Consider the following 19,303-nt stretch of genomic DNA (forward strand, 5'->3'; position numbering starts at 1 on the left):
CCTTCCTCCTGGGCCGTGTTCAGAAAGTGGTGGTGGGGGATGAGTGTTCAGACCCCTGGGCTCTCACTTGTGGGGTGCCTCAGGGTTCTGTCCTCTCCCCCATGCTTTTTAATATCTATATGAAGCCACTGGGAGAGATCATCAGGGGGTTTGGGCTGGGTGTTCATCAGTATGCGGATGATACCCAGCTCTACCTCTCTTTTAAATCAGAACCAGTGAAGGCGGTGAAGGTCCTGTGTGAGTGTCTGGAGGCGGTTGGAGGATGGATGGCGGCTAACAGATTGAGGTTGAATCCTGACAAGACAGAAGTACTGTTTTGGGGGGACAGGAGGCAGGCAGGTGTGGAGGATTCCCTGGTCCTGAATGGGGTAACTGTACCCCTGAAGGACCAGGTGCGCAGCCTGGGAGTCATTTTGGACTCACAGCTGTCCATGGAGGCACAGGTCAAATCTGTATCCAGGGCAGCTGTTTACCAGCTCCATCTGGTACGTAGGCTGAGACCCTATCTGCCTGCAGACTGTCTCGCCAGAGTGGTGCATGCTCCGGTTATCTCCCGCTTGGACTATTGCAATGCGCTCTACGTGGGGCTACCTTTGAAGGTGACCCGGAGAATACAACTAATCCAGAATGCGGCAGCTAGACTGGTGACTGGGAGCGGCCGCCAAGACCATATAACACTGGTCTTGAAAGACCTACATTGGCTTCCAGTACGTTTCCGAGCACAATTCAAAGTGTTGGTGCTGACCTTTAAAGCCCTAAATGGCCTCGGTCCAGTATATCTGAAGGAGTGTCTCCTCCCCCATTGTTCTGCCCGGACACTGAGGTCCAGCTCCGAGGGCCTTCTGGCGGTTCCCTCACTGCGAGAGGCCAAGTTACAGGGAACCAGGCAGAGGGCCTTCTCGGTAGTGGCACCCGCCCTGTGGAACGCCCTCCCATCAGATGTCAAAGCAATAAACAACTACCTGACATTCAGAAGACATCTGAAGGCAGCCCTGTTCAGGGAAGTTTTTAATATGTGACATTTTAGTGTATTTTTCATCTTTGTTGGAAGCCGCCCAGAGTGGCGGGGGAAACCCAGCCAGATGGGCGGGGTACAAATAATAAAAAATTATTATTATTATTATTATTATTATTATTATTATTATTATTATTATTATTATCATGAGTTTCTTATTGAGACTCAGATGTTCTGACTAGGACAGCCCCACCCAGCCACAGCAAGCTGACCCAATCTAATGCACATCCCTAATTCTGACCAGTGACAACCATTCTAGCATTTTAGAAATACCATGATAAAATAAAAACAAATTCCTTCCAGTAGCACCTTAAAGACCAACTAAGTCAGTTCTTGGTATGAGCTTTCGTGTGCATGCACACTTCTTCAGATGTGTATCTGAAGAAGTGTGCATGCACACGAAAACTCATACCAAGAACTGACTTAGTTGGTCTTTAAGGTGCTACTGGAAGGAATTTGTTTTGTTTTGACTATGGCAGACCAACACGGCTACCTATCTGTAACATGATAAAATAAATGCAATTCTATTATTCATCTGCTTTGTGTGAGAGAAATAAACATCCCATTGTATGACGGTACTTTACTCAAAGGTCTGCAATTGGTTTCCTCTCAGTTACTTCCATCCCTACTTTACGTCTGCTATTGTTTTAAAACACTACTTTCCCCCTCTCAGTGTTTCTCTCTTCTTACTCCCATGCCATAAACGTTTCTCCGTTTTCTCTCCCCTACCTCACCCTTACTTTATGCAGTTCTGGGATTGTGATGTGGCACTGCAAATCATCCAGGAGTGATGACAGCCTTGCATTTTTATGTACATGGAAAGAAGATTATGATGCAGATAGGACAGAACATGTCTTGATTCTTTTACACCAATTATACATATAATTTACACGTGTATAATTTTGATGACAGTGCATGATTGCCTCAGACATAAGTGAGTGTTTAATTTAAAAAACTCAAGTGCGAGCGAAGCTCAGTTCAATTAGAACTGTCAAATTCCATGTATAATTCCATTTAAAATGGACTCTTCTTCCCTCCCTAGACAGGGAAGAGAACAATCAAAAAATAAAAAAATAAAACCAGATGGAGAATATTACATCAGTGTTCCAGCATCTGTAAGCTCCCTTGTCTTCCATGCAGAATTGAAAGTTTTGACTTTAAAGCCCCAAAAGTTTTAAGATTAACATGCAATAGAGATCAAATGCTTCTATGTGTCCTGTCACAATCTCCTAAAATCCAGGGCCGAGATCATCAAGAATACCCTCTGAATGATACCTTTGAATGATATTGAGCTAACTTTGGGGAGTTTGAGTTAGGCCTGATGAGCTGTTGGAGACTCCCCCCCCCCCTTTAATCCAATTTATTTTTATTCCGTGTAAATGTAGTCTCTAAGCAGGACCTGGAGTGAACCAGCATGGATTTAAGGTGTATAGGCAAAGTCACTGAGAGAGACTGCATGCTAGCTTGACTCAGGAGCAGAATACTCTTAAGTGGAGCTACCACTCGCTCTCCTCCACGGCCATCTCCTTTTAGTTTTGCTCTACACAGTTCAAAAGCTTTACAACTGACTCTGTCCAATGCTGAAGAATGTTTATACATCTACTGGGAATAGAGCAGCTAGATTGCTGAGGCTGATGACATAATTATGTCAACCACAAAGAATTCTGGGATTACAGCTGTAAAGAAATGGGTCTGATATCCTTTCTGAGAACATTCAATTTGGATGGGTGGAAGAACTAATGACTCCATTAAAACAGAAGTAATGCCGTCTATATATAAACTTGCTTATGCAGGATTTAAGGAAGCAAACAAACAATGCTGTTATTTGGAGTCAGTGTTTCGTGACCATCAGCTAGGCTGGAAAACTTGTCTCCAAGTCTGTCAACACAAAAATGTTAACAGCAGTAAATTTACCACTTGAAAAGCAAAGCAAAAGAAATGCCAAGGAATGATAACATAGCATCTATATCTAGGGAGGTTCTGCTGTTTTGGAAAAAGTGGATCACTGGAATTCCTACAGTGGGCGCCACAAGTACTGTGTTCATTCTGCCCATTCAGCTCCTACTTTGCTTTCCTTCTTAATCCCGTCTCTAGTGGTTTTAACCTGTAAAATACCTGTCAATCTTCATTCGAACTCTGTGAGCTAAATCATTGTTATTATAGACTGAAGTGAAGCAATGAATTGCCAATGGCGGCCCAGTGAACTAGAGGCTGAGCAGGGAAGCCCATCTACAGACACAAACTCTGTCCCATGAACTACACTCTCGCTGATTCTTTCCTTGTTCCTCTGCCTAGAAACTAGTCACTCTCTCGTGACTGAATCAGGAAAGGCAACAACTGTCTTTCTTGCTAGACCCATATCCATAGCTGTCAGTGTTCAGATTTGAAAATAAGGGAGTAGCAGCCTCGAAAATAAGGGATCAGCATCCTCACCTGTCCCAGGGACAGTCTACGGGATATCTAACAATCCGGGATAGCAGCAGGAAGCATCAGGAAACGGCGCTGGAATAAGGGAATTTCCCGCCAAAAAAAGGGAAGGTTGACAGCTATGCCCATATCTGCCATGCTTTACTCAGGTGTTCATAATCTTGAGGTCAGACCACTGTCAGACATTGTAGACAAGTTATCCCTGAAGACCGAACTAGCATGGAACATCCCAGCTAGTTGTTGGTATTCCCAAAATGTAACCCCGTACAGCCTTCTTTGTACAAGCCAAGGTACAGCAGCTTCATCCATAGCTTCATCCTTAAGATCAACAAAGCCCTCTAGGCTACCCTACTTGGCCCTCAAGACTCTCCTCAGGTGGCAACTCTCCTGCTCCATGCCCTCTCTGAGAACTTCTGCTTGGCTGGAATGTATCCTTGAACTGTGATAAGGCCTGGATGGAGAGGGATGTGTGGAGAAATGTCTGATTCTCAGGAGGCTGCAATGTAGAAAGGTAAGAGTTTCCCCTGTTGCCCCACCTAATTTTACCTCTGGCCTCACCCGCTACTGCCATATGGCCCCCAAAACATTGCCTGTTCTTCATAGCCCATCACAGAATTCCAAGATTGTTTTGGATTATCATTGTTTGCCTGGTTAAAGCAATCATTTCAAGAACATCTCCTATTAGGTGGTAGAGAAACCTGAAGCCAGACCCTGAGCATTTGCTACACTCTTTCCTCTGGGCCTGTGACTCCCTATTTTCTATTTCAAAGTGAATGCCTCTCTCCTTTCTACTGCAATGACTTGTCTAAAGGGATTGAGGCTTCTTACATTCCCTCGTCTCATACTTTGTTTGTCTGTCCTCAGATCCCTCCACCCCAAACAGCTGCTCGTTCCACACACTTTATGGGAGTGCAGCTTGCTATTCAACTAAAAGGCAGCTGGAAATATTTTATATAGTGGGTGTTGTTTGTGGTGGAGGGGGGTGGAGAGTGATAGAGAGATTCTTGTTCTTCAGATATTGCCTTGATTTGTGCTTAAATCAAACAATAATGCGAACTGGTCAGAAGACACGAACTAGTTTTTCTTTTTTACATTATTTCCCACACTATCAACATTTTTACACATGCCACAGCTTACATGAGAAGGGCTCAAATGCACTTTGAAATGCGAAAATGGTCTTATTAGTTTAGTGGGGGGGGGGGAATTGTCATCCATTCCTGAGCCTTTGGGAAAGGGCAAGATAATAAAACAATAGAACAAATGAAAAAAGGTGGACTAAGGTGTGTACTGCCGCAGAATAAAAAAACGAGGTGAGACACTATAACTCCATAGCACAGAGGAAGAGAAGCAAAAGTCTCAAAAAGCGATGGCAAGGGTCAACAAGCTAAGTCAACCTATCTGGCACCACAGAGCATTGGGGATTTCTTCCAGTAGGACACACAAATTAAGATTCTAGCCGACGAAACATAAAATAATGGCTGTGATTGCTGAGGCTGCAGACTGTAGAGGACCTACATTAGCTGAAGTAGTTGGGTAGAAGCCAGCGTCATTGAACAAATGGCACGGCACACTAAAGAGAAATGCACTGAGCCCAAGAGTGGTTTAATATCTTAATGGCAACCTTTCACACATACCACAAGCAGGTATTAAAACAATCTCCCTTGACTTCAATGGGAAAGATATTTCTGCAGTTCAACATAAAGCGCGTCTCCCCTTTCCCCCCCTTTGCCTGCAAGTGTGGTGAGCACTTCTGCTAAGTACAGTAAATGCTTTACTTAACCTTTTTCCCCAACAAAGTAAAAATAGCCAACTTTCCATTATTCACTGCCAAGTTCTCAATTAGCAAAAAAGGAATTCTTTATGTTAATGCATAGCCTTTGCCTAGCTATTTCAAAAATGTTAACCGTTTCCTAAAAAGTGAGCACGGCTGTTAATGAAAGCTGCCTCAGGGTAAATGAAAGCTACCAGCCTGGGTTGTTTTCTTTATTTGATGTTTTCCATAACTACCATATTTCTTGTTGAATTACACCAGGTGCACAGTGGGTTGCAAAAGTGGATTTCATGGAAGAAAGGCACACAGTTCCTGAAGCAGGAATGGAAATAAATTAAAATACTTCTGAAAGATAATATATTTTAAAATATACTTTTTTTAAAAAATGCTGAAACTGAATAGAAGGGAATTATGTGTAAAGACATGGGGAAATGGCTTAAATGGACAGATCTGCTCATCTCTTAATTTAACTTAAATGTTAAACCAGCTATTCTATTCTGTGAGTACCAGTTTTTTCAAAACCAGACAGATTATGTCTTGGATTCTGCCAGCTAAAAGCTGTAAAATTATTTGGTCACAGTGATGAGCTGTTCAAGGCATACTCTCCAAGCCATGGCATAGGAAAAAAGGCTGCCTCTCCTTGCTCCTGTGAGCTCTCAGAATGTGACAAACTTCTTGGCTAGCTAGATGCAGCCACCATCATGAGCTGAATTTAGCTTTTGACTCATCGGGGCAAAGCAGCCTCGGTTAGAAATGAATTGCAGATTTATAGAATTGTAGAATTGAAAGGGACCAAGAGGGTCATCTAGTCCAACACCCTGCAATGCTTGAACTTACGACCCTGAGATTACGAGTCTCACGCTCTATCATCTGTGCTATTCCAGGCTAATGGTTTTCTAAAATATTAATTCAGAGGGCTGTATCAAATTCTGACTTTGGATCTTTGTGTACAGCAGTGGACATGAGTGGGTGAGCCCTGAGTCCAACAGATAACATAAACATTGGGTCTAATGCACTAAGTTATGAATATTAAGAAGTGCCCTACAGGATCAAACCCAAGACCTATCTGTTCCAGCACTGGGATTCCTACAATGGCCAACCAGAAGGGTCTGGGAAGCCCACAGCAGGCTGTGAGGTGAACAGTACTTGCACAGTGTTGCTCCTGAACAATTGATGTCCCTGGAGAATATAGCCATCAATATCCAATGATAGCATTCTCAACTGTGAGTTTGTTTTAAACTCATCTGTGTTGGTGATCAACGCCACATCTGGTGGCAGAGAATGCCAAAGTTTAACCGTGTGTGTGTGTGTGTGTGTGTGTGTGTGAGAGAGAGAGAGAGAGAGAGAGAGAGAGAGAGAGAGAGAACACTTCATTTTGTGTGTCATGAATCAAAGTTAACAGTTAACTGAAGCTAACTAGGATAATTTAAAATTTGTTCGGGGCTCAATCCGCCCCTAACCCATTAGATCAGATGTAGGCAATATTTTTAGTTCCCACCTTGTGGGCCAACTTTGAGCCAGCTGCAGTTGGGGCTGAGGCTTTTAAAATAAGATTAAATCTCAGTCTATTATAGTGTGGCGGCTGGAGTGCCAGACTAGGATTTGTGATACCCAGCTTCAGATCCTCACTCAGCCACAAAGAACGCTGAGTGACCATGGCCTCAACCATTCAGCTGCGGCCGCCTCACATATACAGAAGAACCATGTATGATACCGTGACTTCTTTGGAAGAAAGGTAGGATAATAATACACTAAATAAACACATATTGGTAGTATCTGTAGTATAGATACTACATACTGTATTTCTCAGAACTAGGAAATAGTTACATTTGACATGTCAGGTGGTGCAAAAGTCACTGTGTCTGGCTGTTAACCAGAAGGTTCGTGGTTTGAGTCCTCCCAGGGCAGGATTCTTGCATTGCAGGGGGTTGGACTAGATGACCCTCGGGGTCCCTTCCAACTCTATGATTCTCTTACTTCTATCGTTGTTCTTTCAGCTGCAAGTCTATAGTAGAATATTGTCTATAGTAAAATATCATCCAGGTAGACCAACGGCAGTTTCCATCTTAATTTCTTTCTCTATCCCTTTGAGTCTTTTCCATACCCCAAACCAACAGAATAACCAAAGTTATGCTATGAAATTACCCTGTCCAAAGCCATGTGATTTATTTTTCTTTGCATTCTTCCAGATTAGCCTTCCAGATTTTGAGTCCAGTTGCCATGTTGCTATGTTGACAGTCATGCTGCGCTTCATGTAAGAATAGCCAGCTGCCTCCTATAATTTCTGACCTATACTTCAATCTTTCAAATAGGGCTTTTCGGTTTGTGGGCTCATGTATTATATATTGGCAATGTGGTTTTAAAAACAACAAGAGCATGGTGGGGGAAAAAAATGAATATTGCACTGGAACAGTCTTATTCCTCAGGTAAAAATATTCCAAAGAGCAAAAGTACATTTTCTATTTTGAGTGCTATTCTCACTTCCAAAACTGAGTTTCTGAAATATTGATAGCTGGAATTAAAAGAAAGTGTTTAACCTAAAAAACTTTGTGCAAATGTCTTAAATGGTGGGGGGAGGGGGAGGTGAATCACGCATGGAACAATCCTTCAGTGTGCCAATGGAAAGTTCTGGAATTAAATTCAACAAATTCAACAATTCAACAAATTTGTCCTGTTAGTGCAAGGGCTTCTGCTTCTGTGATGGAACTTCCCCCCTCTCTCCTCCCTTTACAAACCCCAAATCTGTTCTGGGTTTCCCAAAACAGTCTGGAGCAGATTTGGGAAGGGCACAGAGGATGCACAGGAAGAAGAGAGAGAAAAATACTGTAGTTTCATTGCACAAGGAGAAGCCCTTGTGCTGATGGGAGAACGCCTTGGATGCAACCCAAGGGATCTACTTTAAGTAAAGTAGTGACTGGTGCTAAATATGAGTTTCTATTAGAGCTGTCAGCACACATTTTAGCTATTCATCTGCCATAAAAACAATTTAGCAAATAAATAACTTTGTATATTGCATGATTTTATATTGTAAACTGCCCTGTGAACTTTGGATGAAGAATGTTATATTACCAATATCTCATTGTAGGCACCTTTTTACATATACTGAAGGAAATGCAAAATATCTTAACATTTAATATACAAAAGCTACTACTAATTGCTAGAAGAAATATTATTGTATTTGTCATTCTCCACCACAGTGAAACACTAGAAGCAAAAGAGAGAGCTCAACAATTACATAGTCATGCACTTAACATGCAGCTCATTGATTAATATCCTGCTGCTCGTGGTCACTTGATATTTTACTATTCACTTTATTGTTGATGGTTGACTTTTTCTTAAACTATTGTTCATGAGGTCATTAGGATGTGATTATAGGGGGTTAATATTTTTGTCTGCCATTATGTTTGTGTTTTTAGTATTGTAAAATATATTTTATATTTGTGTATGTGTGTGTATTGTGTGTGTGTATTGTGTGTGTGTGTGTGTGTGTGTGTGTGGTATTTTGTAAATGAAAAGCGGTATTAAAAATATATATGATCCATCAATCAAATCTAGGCCTTCCTTGATTATCTCACTGAACTCCAGTTTTTTCTGTGGAATTATAATGACTACTACTGTGGGACGCGGGTGGCGTTGTGGGTTAAACCACAGAGCCTAGGACTTGCCGATCAGAAGGTCGGCGGTTTGAATCCCCGCGACAGGGTGAGCGCTCGTTGTTCGGTCCCAGCTCCTGCCAACCTAGCAGTTCGAAAGCACGTCAAAGTGCAAGTAGATAAATAGGTACCGCTTTATAGCGGGAAGGTAAATGGCGTTTCTGTGTGCTGCTCTGGTTTGCCAGAAGCAGCTTAGTCATGCTGGCTCCCTTGGCCAATAAAGCGAGATGAGCGCCGCAACCCCAGAGTCGGCCACGACTGGACCTAATGGTCAGGGGTCCCTTTACCTTTACTATAATGACTACTAACATTCTGATTTACACATACTCCTCCTCAAGAAGTCTCTTCATTTCCTTTTGAAACATTCCTCCTTGTGAGCTTTTTATCAGTTGCCTAATATCGATAAGCATGTGAGAAAGGAAAAAGGAAGAAGGCCCCCTCAACAACTGATATTTGTACAAGCAGTAGTAAACAATAGTTAGAGACAATGCACACACCAAAGCTTAAAAGTAGCAGCAGGAAGTTGAAAACAAATCTGAACACAATACTTACAGTTGCAGACAGGTGGGGTCCATTCAGCTGGGCATGCAAGATGGCGTCATTGATTGAATTCCGGATACCCAAAAGTGCCGCTTCTAGATCATGCGATCCAGCCATTTCATTAGTGAGATACTCCAGGGTATAGATATATTCCCTCCACTGAGAGTCCAGTTCAGATATGCTGGCAAAACAGCCCCTCATGACATTGAGACAATATCCTTCACAGGGTCTGATCAGAGTCAGACCTTGGCAATGTGGGCAATACTGCATCTTCACTAGGGCTCTGCTGCATTCCTTTGTCAACGTGGCATGTTCAGTAGCGTTCAGTACTTCAATGCCTATACCCAGGGCCTGATTGAATGTCCTGCTTGCCCAAAGAGACTTTTCCAACTTTGTAACTGCTTCTTTAGAACAGAGTCCAAATGGATTTATATCTTGCCGTGTTAGCCGCAGGCACTCTGTATACTCCTCTGACAGACTAGCCATGCCTGGGTTGATTAGGCGGCTGTAAACCAAAGGGAAGAGGCTGTCGAAGAACCGGAAAAGGACACTTTCCACTGTGGTCTGAGCGCCCAAGAGGTAGAGAGAGATGTCTGTGAAGAGCTCTTTGACAGACTCTGCTGCTTCCTTTGACATGGATCTGTAGACAGTCTCAAACAGAGAAGTCGTATGGTTCTCAGCAAAGCGAAGCAAGGACTCAAAGGCCGCTGCAGGAAGAAGAAAAAAGAAACCTTAAAAAGGTGAAGACAAAAATTGGCTCCAGATCAACAACATGGATTATAAAATTATGCACTTAGTATATTATTACTCAGGTAGTTTCACATTATTGCACTCAAAGGCAGAGATCCCAATGATTTCAACTGGTTTTTCAAGATGGTTCAACAGTTCAACGCTGAATGGTACCAGAATCCAAAGAGCTCTACCAAAAAGAACCCCAAGAACCTCCAGAAAAATGCAGATTCAAAAAACTCCATTCCCACAGAGAATGGCTTGCCCATTTTCAACTTCAGACAGGCTTTTACAACCAAGCTGTAAAATTCTGAAAATGGGGTTTATAATGGAAAGACTGACACTGTGATAACTGTAATATCGTTAACAACACCGCTCTGCTCCAATAAAACAGTTGGTATTTGCCAAGACATCTCTATTTAATTCCCCCCCCCCCCAGTCTAAGTGAAGTCCAAAAACATTTTATTTGACAGGGGAGGAAAGCTAGCTAATCATTTAAGGCAAATATGTCAATAAAATAAAAATAAAATCCACCAAAGTCTGAGCACTCCATCATATATAACCATCACATTCATCTTCCAGCTGTCATTTTCAAATATACTTAATAAAGACATGGGTTTGTTTGTTTTTTGACAGATACAAAGAAAGCATCACATTCTATGTTACAACTAATTCTGCACCTTCAGACTGTCAATGCCAGGCATTATTTCAACCCACAGAACTTAAATAAGGATGATCCTAAATAAAGAATTGGTCAGGAACACGTGGAAGAAATGGGAGGATACCAGTGCAACGAATGGTTTACACATGTACGTAGGTGAATCAATTTATGACTGTATGTGTGAACTGTCACAGAAAGACTTGGAGTTAAAGACTTGCTAAGCTAAAATAACTGGAAATAGCGTCCAGATACTTAAAGGGCTTAGGATTGTATCTATGTTAACTGATAAAATAATATGTTTAATACAAGAAGGAGAAGATTTAAAGATGTTAATGTTTAATTTAAAGGGTATTAAAATTGGGATTTGGAAAACCGTTATAAGGATATGCAATGAAATTCAACTAAGGGGAAATGAGGAAGTCGTTTTACAAAGTAAATAACTGTTATTTTCAATAAGGTTATGATTTATGTCTGTTAGGTTTTGTTTGTTTTATGTTTTTGTTTGTCATTGATATTGTAAAAACTAATAAAATTTTTGCAAAAAAGAAGAAGACTTGGAGTGATAGTTACCATGTCTCTGCAGCACCCAAAGTCAGTGAGTGAGAAAAGTATGCCTCTGCTCAAATATTTCAATTTATTTGTTTTCCCTGACAATCTGTATACCACATACTTACAGTTTCTGTAAGTAGTGTACAGGAAAGCTCACTTCAATGGAGCTAAAAATGAGTGGACTGCATTAAATCAGAAATCAGTTTTCTAGCTATGTAGCTAGTTATCTCCTTAACAAAAGAGAATTCCAGGACCACTGAAAGGGTTTTCCAATAGTACTTCTATGAATTCTCTCTTGTAAAATCTCCCCATCTTACAACTTTATTTGTGTGGAAGGTGAAAAAAGAAAAGAGCTCAGTGTGGCAAAGCTCATATGGAGCAGTGATGAGGCAGTGAATTAATTTAAAGCAAATGTTGTTTGCATTAAGTTAGAATTAATACAAACAACATTCATAGGCCCATTATTAATATTTGGGACGTATTGGTTGGTCCAATTAAAGGTATTTATTTTTTAAGTAAGGATTATTCTCTGAGGATCTTTGTTGCTATCTGTGGGAACCTCCCATCACATACTTCTTTCTCCTATTAAAAGATTATTATCACCATTATTATTTTATTTATTAAATTTGTATACTACCCTTCATCCAAAGATCACATTATGAGGCAAAAGTGAAAGGAAAATATCAACAAGCAGAAATTTTCAGCCATGTTGTTGTTTTGTGCCATCAGAGGAAATAGTTTCTATTCTTCTAACTATAAATTGAGGGAACTGAAATGAAATTGCAACATGTTTTGGAGAAGACAAGATTTACTCTTAAGCATGTGTACATACTTCAGAAAGCACCCACTATTTGTTTGTAATAAGAAAAATGAGAACAGCCACATATTCACCATCTGTAGTGCTAAAGGCATTTTGTTTTTTCCATAGTTACAAGGCACCAAGAAATAGTTTCAGACAATCAAATTACTGGAATGATATTTCCATCCCTCTAATTAGGTATAATGGTGCTATATGCAGATGAATAACTTCTGTCACACACAAAAGAATTCCGCTCTGATTTGTACAAAGGAGGCAACTTGCCATCTTGTTTTGGAGTTTTATTAATGATGCACTTTCAATATACCTCCCAGAAACCTTGATAAGCAATTTATCAAACCAACAATCAACCTTGTTAGAAACAGAGGGTGTCAGCTTTTGCTGGCAAATGTAGAAACCTTTACAGCCATTGAAGAACGGAAAAATCACATGTATAAAGTGACTAAACTGTGCATTTCTTTTAATTGGAAGGCCCTAAGATGTGCCCCCTGGACTTTTAATTATTAGACAGACTGTGCCCCATGGCCGACTCAAAATGTACACATTCCAACAACTGATGGCTTCTCTCAGTGCAACACCTTAGTCATAGTGAAGGATGAGTGAACATGTTGATTTTGGTTTCTCTCAGTTTCTTGTTTTTCCAATCTTAAATTCAGTTCTCAACATCAGCTTGTGGTTTGTCTTTTTTAGCTGGAGAACTGCACTGTGAAATTCAGAGAAGTGTGAATGGTTATGCTTTGGTTTGTGAATTGTTATGAAAACTGCAGATTCAGTAAATTCACCTTCAAATGTGAACTGAATCAAATTTCTTCTTCAGCCTTAGAACATTATATGATGCGATGAAACAAGAAGTCTCAGATTAAAATCTCGCTTATGTCACCAAATGACTAAGCAATGATTGAGATCTTTTGGTCTCAATCCCCCATCTACGCTATTGAGATAATAAGGCTGATGCTGAGATAATGTAAATGATTTTATAAGGATTACTAATATTTATTTTGAACGGTCAAAATAAGCTACATAAATTTTATTCTGCATCCGTGTGTGTATTTCCTGCTGCTATTGGCTAAGTTATATAAAAACTACACACTGGAAATCAAACAGCTCTTCTGGAAATACACTTTTCCATGAAAGGAATCTTATCTTTACAGCAAATGACTTTCCTCACCACAAGAAAAGTGGATTGCAGCCAAGTAGCTATAACAACATGCAACCTACTTGGTGTTCTTCAAAAACAAAAGGAAACCAAAGGCAAAACCCTGCCCACAGACACATAGTTTAGGTAAGATGAAAGAAAGTTGGAAGGGAAGGGAAGAAAATGTGAACTGTCAACTTTTGAGCTATGAAAAGAGAATCAAGAAACAATGAATAACCAAGAGGAATTTTTAGAAGAGTCTTGGGGGGGGGGGAATCAATTATTTTATTTATTATTTATTAAATTTATATCGTGTCCTCCTTCCCAAAGGAGCCCAGGCTGGAAAACAGACAAGCAATAAAATAATAATAATCTAAAAACCACTGCAGTGCAGATGCGGACTGGGAAGGATCTCAACTTAAAAGGCTTGTTGTAAAAGGAAGGTCTTCAGTAGGTGCCAAAATGACAACAGAGATTGCATGTGTCTGATATTCAGGGGGAGGGAATTCCAAAGGGCAGGGACCACAACATAAAATGCTCAATTCCTACATTGTGTGAAAATGATTTCCTGATAAGATGGTATCTGCAGGAGGCCCCCAATTGCAGAGTGCAATGATTGACTGCGTATATAAGGGGTGAGACGTTCTTTTAGGTATCACAGTATCAAGCTGTACAGGGGTTTACCAACACCCAAACCAGCACCCAAAACCAGCACCGTGAACAAATATTAGGCAGGAGATAATACCATGCATATGGGACGCCCAGTGCCTACATGGTCTATTGTGCTTTGTCTCCAGTTCTTTAGTATCTAACTTGTCACTGAAGTTCCCTTGAGTACACTCCCAAATTAAGCTTGCTCAAACTGTTTGTACAGTATACATACATAACGCGGCCAGGTGATCTTCCCTCCAGGCACTGACCACCAAACCCAGCAAGTTTGATCTACCATATGCCATCAGACGATGCTATTTTATAGATATTATCTTGCAACTGTTTCCACTGGAGCTAATATTTTCTGTGCTAATACAAATAAAATGTTTTGCAACACATCAGAGATCTACTCACAACAAAATACAACAAAATTTGGGAGACTTTTGGACCTTGAGTCTAATTTGTTTTCATTTGAACCATTTGGCTGTCTCTTTAACTTAAAACAGCTTAAGGCCACAGTACCTCAATGATCACCTCTCTCCATATGAGCCAACCTGGACCCTGAAATCTAAGGCCCTTTTTCATATGCCCCCTCCATGAAAGGTCCAGAGGGAAGCAACAGGAGAACAGGCCTTTTCTGCAGTGGCTCCCCGTTTGTGGAATGCTCTCCCCAGGGAAGCTCGCCATCTCGGGTTAAGTACTTAATTCGTTCCGGAGGTCCATTCTTAACCTGAAACTGTTCTTAACCTGAAGCACCACTTTAGCTAATGGGGCCTCCAGCTGCCGCCGCGCCACCAGAGCACGATTTCTGTTCTCATCCTGAAGCAAAGTTTTTAACCCAAGGTACTATTTCTGGGTTAGTGGAGTCTGTAACCTGAAGCGTCTGTAACCTGAAGCGTATGCAAGCCGAGGTACCACTGTATATACTTAGGCACCAGGCAAAACCATCTGTGGCCTTTTAGTAGTGAGTGGGGTGTTTTTAGTAGTGAGTGCTTGTTTTTAATTTATCTAATGGGTTTTTGTTTGGTTGATTGTAAATTGCTTCAGGTTGCCTTGGGCAAACAAAATGTTTAAAATAATAATAATAATAATAATAATAATAATAATAATAATAATACAGTCATAACTCGGGTTATAGATGCTTCAGGTTGTGTTTTATCGGGTTACGGACCGCTGAAACCCAGAAGTACCAGAACAGATTACTTCCAGGTTTCGGCGGTCGCGCTTGCGCAGAAGTGCCAAATCTCAACCCGCGCATGCGCAGACATGCAGCTGCGGGTTGCGGACGTGGATCCCACACTAATCACGTGTGCAACCCGAGTGTCCACAATAATAATAATAATAATAATAATAATAATAATAATGGGAGAAATTAGCAGAGGTGCACAACTTTTTCCTTTTGGAATGTAATATAAATATAAGCGGCTTTAAAGCCTTAGCCAAGCCTTTGAATTTTTAAAATATACATTCACACTGCTGAATATTTCATGAAAACAGGTCAAAGTCATCCTCCAAGGAGAGAATCCTGTTTAAACATTTTATCATGTGCTCACAGCATGCTTGACATCGCAGCTGATGTTGCGTCTGTGATGCCCAAACACAGCTGATCAAACACAGCTCACCTCTGGAAACTTCATGTCTCAACTGCTGGTCTTTTAAAATGAGCTTCTGGAGATGAGCCAAGTCATTACAAGATTCCACACTCTCTTTGACTATGCATTGGAGGTAGAGGGAACCTCCATGCTGAGCAGATAATGAGTTTGTACCTTGGGGAACTCAGCTGACTTCCAACATTAGCAGACAATAAAACTGAAACAATGCCTAATGCATGACGCAGAAAAGATTACCCCCAAATTACATACTTGTCTCCCACATAGCATGTTTATTCAGATTATTCAGAATACTTTAGCACAAAACATCACATTCTCAAGGGATGGAGTCATTATGATAGAATAGGAAGGGGGAACCTCTGCGTCAGAGTCCTTGCCTCAGCTAGGATGTAAATGGATTGAAGCGAGATTTATTTTGCCCTAAAAGGGGATAAAACTAGGCGTGTGTTTCGATTTTAGGTTTTCCGTTACCTAACTCCACTTGCTTTACACCTGTGCAAATCAGAACCAGATGCTCAGCATTTCAGAAACCCAACTTTATAATATCCACAGCCCTGGGAAAGTGTAGTGGAAGATAAGAGAAAGGGCCCCTGGGTCAGGAAGAAAGTGTTATCATAAAGTCTACATATGACTTCCATATGATGTATGCAAAGAAAAGGGAAAACCATGCTTCAGTGGAGAAAGTAGATCTTGGCTCTGTTTGCATCAGGGGTTGGGAGCATGTCACATCCCAGATGCTGCTGGAACATAACTCTCAGCATCCTTGACTGCGGCCCTTGATGGCTACATCTGACAGAAGTTGAAGTCCAACAACACCTGGAGGGAAACAGATTCCCCACCCCTGGTCTGCGTGAAAAGAGTAGCTTCATGATACAAAGTCTGTAGGAAGATGTAGCTTTTTAGATGCGGGGTGGGTTTTCCCAAGCATGCTGAGTGAAAAGTATTTTCCAAGAATACAATGGCAAATAACATGGGTAATCACAGTAGCCAGGAAACTCAGTATCTGCTGAAGGAAAGGGAACTGCAGTGATATGTGCAGCCACATAGAAAAAGAGAGTCACAGTTTGATGGGATTAAAATCACACTAGCTATCTATGTTTTCTCAGACTTAAAAAGGAGAGTGGGTAACAGTGATAAAGAAACCTACACCTGTCTACCTAGGTAGGTGGGCACAGGATTGCAACTTAAAGTACAGTATGCTAAAAGAAGAAGAAAACACTATATATTTAAGGAATGTCCTCTGAAGTGGGAAGTGGTGGTTTTAATTAGGTTTCTACCTTTGAATTTCAGAAATACAGGTGTCCTGGATTATGGGAGGGCAGGTGAAGAGACAGAATACTCAATGTCAGGTGCAACTCAGCACCTGTAGTTTAGTGTCTTTTCAGACCCTGAAACTGGGATCTGATACAATACCGTCTTCCTAGCTGGACCAGTAATATACTCTCTGGTTAGCAGCACTAACAATGTTAGAGACTGTGAAAACAAACATGTGCTCTTTGTTTCTTCATTGGCCTTTTTCTTAGAGAGAATGTGAGCATGTGAATATGCATCTCTATGCTCTTACAGAGAAGGAAAATGTGAATGTGTGTGTGTGTGTGTGTGTGTGGATACACACTGTGCATGAGTTTAAATATGTGCATGTTATTATATACTTCTCATGCTGGTAATATGAAAATTGGCATGTTATTCTTCAATCTTTAAATTTAGCTATAGAATGAACAAATATGTCCCAAATGTAAAAGCAGTATCAGGGCAAAAAAAGAAAACAGAGAAAGCACCCTGATATTTTAAATCTCAGACTACACAGTGACTTTGAAAGAAGATGCAATGCCCAAAGACTATATTAATTACTGAAAAGAAAACAGAAAAAGAAAAGAAATAATGTATGTATTTGTTAAACATTTTCATTTCCCATAAAACCTCAAGACTACATTCTTTCCAGCTTTGTGACTGCTGACAGCAACAGATTTAAAACAAAGCAGGATTTTATTTTCACAATCCTCTCTTGTTACTATAGCTTACTATTATAATACTCTTTAACATTAGCAGACCCTACTGTATGGTGCAGTTGCATGGAACTAGCTGGCAGCACAAGGTTGTTTTAAAGAACTGGGCAGAACGGCTTGAATGAAAATGCTCAGAACTAGGTGTCTTTCCAAACTCTTGGTCTACCAGAGTGGTTCACCAGAAAAAAATAGAGATCTGAGCTTGGCAAAGTAGGACCATTAAAGAAACACTTGGCACTGTTGACATTTTGATTTAGTGGCAATATGGTACTTCATGGTCCTTCACACACAACTGAATGAAATATGCTATGGAATTACAACTGCACTTGCCTTGTTTTTGTTTTTGCTTAATGAGAGAACTACAGTTGGTTGGTGTGTGTCCTTCTGTCCCTTGAACACTGGAAATTGGTTTAAATGACCTCTCCTTTATGGGTTACAGCATTCACAGTTCAGCATGGCTTAGGGCAGGAATGGTACAATGGACCACCTAACTATGTGGCCACTCAGCTCATATGCTGGAAGCCAAGCTTGGGCCCACTACAGTATGGACTGATACTGTGGCCCACCATCATCAACGTGGGAGAGTTGAGGGAATGCTAGCCTCCAAGCTAGGCATAATGCATTTTTGAACATTGTTTTTACTCACATCCATGGTGTCAGGCATACTTCCTCCTAATATATGTTCTCTCTCTCTCTCTTTACACATACTTATTTACAGAACCACATCACAAAATTTGGAGAACTGCAAGTTTGGAAATATCTTTCGGTTAGCATGAAAAACTGACCTGAAGAAATCTCTCCCCTATTCCTATTTGAAAAGTAATGTGGGTAGCAAGTGAGGAGACAGCCTCTTCTGTGGTGCTGCCCCTCACAGGTAACACCTTCTTCCCCAGAAAGGTTTGATACTTTAGAAAGGTGGTGGATTAAAGCAATTCTTTTCTCCTGAACTTTTAAACTAAAAGAACAAGGATGATGTTTTATAGCCACATCAAAGTTTTTTTTATGTTGTTGGATTTTATTGCTGCTTTATCTTGTTTCATCTTGTTTGGCTTGTTTTATAATTCTGTTATTGCATTTTACAGCTTTTTCTTTTTGTATTCGACTTTACTTTTCTCTGTATCCTTGCCTTCCGAATTTATATTACTAAAATTGAAAGGTGGGGTGTTTATTTATCCAAACACATATCACATAAAAACATAGAATGAAATACATAAAGAATGTTTTCTCATGGAAGATGAGCAGTGTTTGGGACATGGTACCTAAAGAGCATGGAGTCCTTAGGAAGTCTAGTCCTCTGTGTATTTACTTGAAGACAAGGCCCTGGGCCTTGAGTGGGACATATTGCCAACTGAGCACATAGAACCACAAATTAAAGAAACAAATTGTCTTACCAACTTGATGCGTTTCTGTAGCAGTCTCTCTGTACAGCTTTTTATAATTGTGGTGGCCACTCGCAAATGTGTAGTGAGACGGCAATATTAATAATCTATGACGAGAAGGCTGAGGTTTCCCATAACAGGTTTGATTTAGTGATTTTAGCCTTACTTTGTGCCTCTCTGTCCCCAGTGTCATTACCAAAATCATACTTCTCAGACCTTTATCAGCTGAATGAATCCAGGACTAGTATAAAATATTTCCCATTTGATGAAGCCAATTTTGTGTCTAATTCCAGCCTGCTGCTGCATCAAAGTCAATTGACTGTGTAAGTGTCAGGAATCTAAATCTAGTGCTGGCACTGA

General features: G+C 40.6%; 1 protein-coding gene across 2 annotated transcripts in view; it reads right to left on the reverse strand.

Moving 5' to 3' along the window:
• LOC309341766 (glypican-5-like) overlaps positions 1–19,303 on the reverse strand; it is a 408,077-nt gene that overhangs the window by 266,358 nt on the left and 122,416 nt on the right. For both annotated transcript variants that reach the window (XM_081861554.1, XM_081861555.1), the window contains exon 3: positions 9,419–10,113. In XM_081861554.1, the coding sequence (XP_081717680.1) occupies positions 9,419–10,113 (695 nt within the window). The remainder of the gene's footprint in view (positions 1–9,418; positions 10,114–19,303) is intronic.

This window comes from Podarcis erhardii (assembly GCF_964252035.2).
Source record: "Podarcis erhardii genome assembly, chromosome: 5".
Classification (NCBI taxonomy): domain Eukaryota; kingdom Metazoa; phylum Chordata; class Lepidosauria; order Squamata; family Lacertidae; genus Podarcis; species Podarcis erhardii.